Here is a 3,631-nt window from a genome sequence, read left to right as displayed (position 1 = left end):
GAAAGAATTGGAATTCAGTGAGGGTTTAGCCATTTCTGCCTCTGAGCATTTGCTTATCAGGAAAGACAGCTAATGACCCTGAGTTTCTTTTAGAGAATTTCTGGAAGTATAAGAGAAAGTATTGGAACCCAGAGGCTTAAAAGGGTGAAGATCCTGGTGCATTAATCCCACCCTATACCCAATTTGCTCTGTCAGTTCAACAAAGTCTATTTAAAAGCCTAAAGGTATAATATGTGATTTGACAATCTGATGCTAAAATTTTCACATAGGCATACACTTGCACATGTGTGAAATTACATATGTAGTAATTTACTTAAATTATTAATTAAAACATTGCTGGCACACCAAAAGCTTGAAAGCAGTCTGCATATTCTTTAAAAGGATGTGGGTAAGATAATTTCTAAAGCATCCACACAATGGAAAACATTGCAACCACAGAAGTGATAGAAAGAAATTCTATCACTTCCAGTTCAAGTTATTAAGTTAAAAAAAGCAAGTTGTAAAACAATGTATAGGGTAACATTTATTTAAAAGTAAGATATAGATACGTATAATATACAGATACATACTTCTATGTCTGCATGTTTGTATATGAATGTACATATGTATGTTTATGTATATTACACATTTAAATATAAAATTTCTCAAGAAGTGGTATGTAAGAAATTAATCACATTAGCTACCTGTAAATGGTGAAATTCATGGCTATAAGATGAGAATATATGGGAGAAATTTCACTATGCAGTCTTTAAATTATAAAATTTTAAATCTTGATGTTTTCATTCAGAAAGTAAATAACATTTAAAGAAAACAAAAAATAAAAATAAAAAACAAAAAACAAATCAGTAACATTCCTATAGTACATCAATAATCATTAGAATGTGTAACAATAACACCTCATTTATAATGCAAAAAAAAAATGACTAATGAAATTTGACAAAAGTTGTGCAATATCTTTAACTGAAATAAATTGAAATAAAATAAAGAAGTCTGAGTAAATGTTCATTGATGAAATAAAGGAACACGACAAATCTCTCTAGTCTATAAATTCAATTCAATTTCAATCATAATTACTAAGAAGATTTAATTTTCTAATTAAAATCATACACTAAAGGGCCAAGATAGTTTTGAAGAAGGATAGCAGGGTTGAAAGATATGCCCTATCATATATCATGACACATAGCTGTAATAATTTAAATAAAAATAATCAAATTAAAAACTCGTAAAAGGACTCATGTGGAGATACGGACTTGGTAGATGACAGAAGTACCTTACAATTATTGGGAATAGTCGATAAATATATTTTTTAATATTAAAAGACATTATTATCTCACATCTCAAATACAAAAATAAAATCCATATAGATCAAGAACTCAATGTGAAAAAAGAACTTCAAAAATTTTAAAGAAAATATCTTTATAACAGGATAGGAAGGGGTTTCTTAAATGTGACACAAATTACAAATCATAATTGGTAAACTGTAAATTTGATAATATCAAAATTATATCTGTGCAACAATAGTTACCATAAGTGTTTTTTAAAAAGCAATAGACTAATTATTGCAAATAAATAAAAACAGAAATGTAACAAGCAGAATAAAAAAAAGTAATTCCTATATATTAAGAAAAAATCAAAGAACTTAGTAGTAAAATGGGCAAAAATAATAAATAATAAGCAGGAAGCAGAAAGGGAAAATTGAGTCTCCATTATATAACAATGAAAAATTTCCTATTAATTAGGGAAATCAAAACTAAAATCACAATTGCCAAAGTTTAAAAGTGTGATAATTCCAAGTATTCAATGTGGTTATGGCTTTTGCATGACTTGAGTCAATTATAAATTGGTCCAATCATTTTGGTGAGCAATTACCAAATTAATTTGAAGATATTTATCACAATAGCCTAGCAACTTATCTCTTAGCTATGTATCCTAAAGGAGCTCTCTCTCTCACACACACAGATTACAGTTTAACATAGGAACAGAAACTTGTCTATTATCTAAATGTTTATCAATATGGGAATACATAAATCAATAGTCATATTTATGGGATGGAATACTATACTGCTGTTAAAAAGAATAAATTGTATCTACTCAAATAAGCATAAATTAATATCAAAAATAAAATACTAAGAGTATAATCAGATCAACAGAATATGTATAATGATACTATTGTATAAAATTTAAAAACAAAAAATAATGCTATCTATTTTTACGAATGCCTATTTATAAACCAAAAGACAATATGAATTTAATAATTAGTTCTTGGAAAGAAGAAAAGTGAATGGCATCGCTGGAGAGTACAAAGATAACTTTAACTTGATCCTAGTAAATATGGTACATTGTTAACCAAGTATCTGGGTTATTATATTATTCTACATATTTTTCTACAAATTATATTATTTCATTATATTTAAAAGTTATAAATTTTAACAAATGCCCTGAGATCTTTTCCTCATGGGCCAGCATTCATGAATTCTGGATCATGAGTCCAGAGTAGCACTACCAAGGAAAACTAGAGATGGCTCCTCTGTCCTTACCTGCCACCTTCAGATCCACGATGGCCTCTTCATAGATGTCACCATCTTTAAAGAAACAGCGGTACTGCCCCTCATCAAAAACATTGATATTGCGGATTCTGAGAGTCATTTTGCCTTCTCTCAGGTTGTTATTCAGGAACACTGTGCGATTCGTATAGTTCTGAGGGCTTTTTCCAGAGAGTTTTCCCCCTTCCTTGTGCACATAAATTGGTTGGGAGTAGTGATCACGATACCAGCCGACATTCATGTGTTCTGCACTCTGTGGTGGGGACAGCTGGCAAGTGAGATCAGCATGTCCACCTACTGTGACCACCTGGTGGCTTCTGGAACTGTTCACAGTGAACTGCTCTGTGGAGGAAGTTAGAGACCAAGGATTTAGTCTGAAGACCACAGAAGAATGCTTCACCTAGATCTCTCTGCTCCGGATACTTTGGCATATGTTCTTATTCTTGATGCCAAGTCCTTTATGACTCAGTAACTTCAGGGGTATCTTTGCTCTGACAGCAGCTTTCCTCCCTCAGACACTCCAATCACTGCTTCCTTATCTCTCAGGTCTCAGCTTAAATGTCAACTATTAAAGAAATTTTTTATGACCATCCATTTAACATTGTCCCTAATCATACATAAACATATCTTCATAGCACATATTGCTACCAGGTATTTTTAATTCCTGTATTATCTTATGGCCTACTAATTTGTAAGTTATACAACAGCAGAGTCTTGTTTTTATTCCCCTTTTTAAGTCTCTTTATTATACCCAATGCATAAAACATTGCCTGAACATAGTAAGCACTCTGTATACATCTAACAAAGGAATGGAAAATACTTCTATTATTGAGAGGTGGGATGTGAACAACTATTGCTGAACAACATCCTTTATTTATCAGATACACCAGCTACTTTTTTTAGTATTCATTTTTGGTGGATTAAAGATGGCCACAAATTTTCTGATGCTCCCTCCATGAAGAAAAAGGGTCTATGTCTCCTCCTCTTAAAACTGTGGGGTTTGTGATTGCTTTACTCAGTAAAATATGGCAGAAGACAACCTGCAATAATTTTTGAGACTGTCTTAAGAAATGAGCAGCTGTCATTTT

General features: G+C 31.5%; 1 protein-coding gene across 1 annotated transcript in view; it reads right to left on the bottom strand.

Annotated features, from left to right (window-relative positions):
- LOC112485775 (selection and upkeep of intraepithelial T-cells protein 1-like) overlaps positions 1–2,800 on the bottom strand; it is a 4,314-nt gene extending 1,514 nt beyond the window's left edge. Inside the window, exon 1 of the mRNA XM_025051985.1 lies at positions 2,538–2,800. Coding sequence (XP_024907753.1) covers positions 2,538–2,784 — 247 coding nt within the window. The 5' untranslated portion in view covers positions 2,785–2,800. The remainder of the gene's footprint in view (positions 1–2,537) is intronic.
- Positions 2,801–3,631: the final 831 nt, after the last annotated feature.

The sequence above is a fragment of the Pteropus alecto genome, unplaced genomic scaffold (assembly GCF_000325575.1).
Source record: "Pteropus alecto unplaced genomic scaffold, ASM32557v1 scaffold25, whole genome shotgun sequence".
NCBI lineage: Eukaryota > Metazoa > Chordata > Mammalia > Chiroptera > Pteropodidae > Pteropus > Pteropus alecto.
This window is presented reverse-complemented; position numbering and strand designations above follow the sequence as displayed.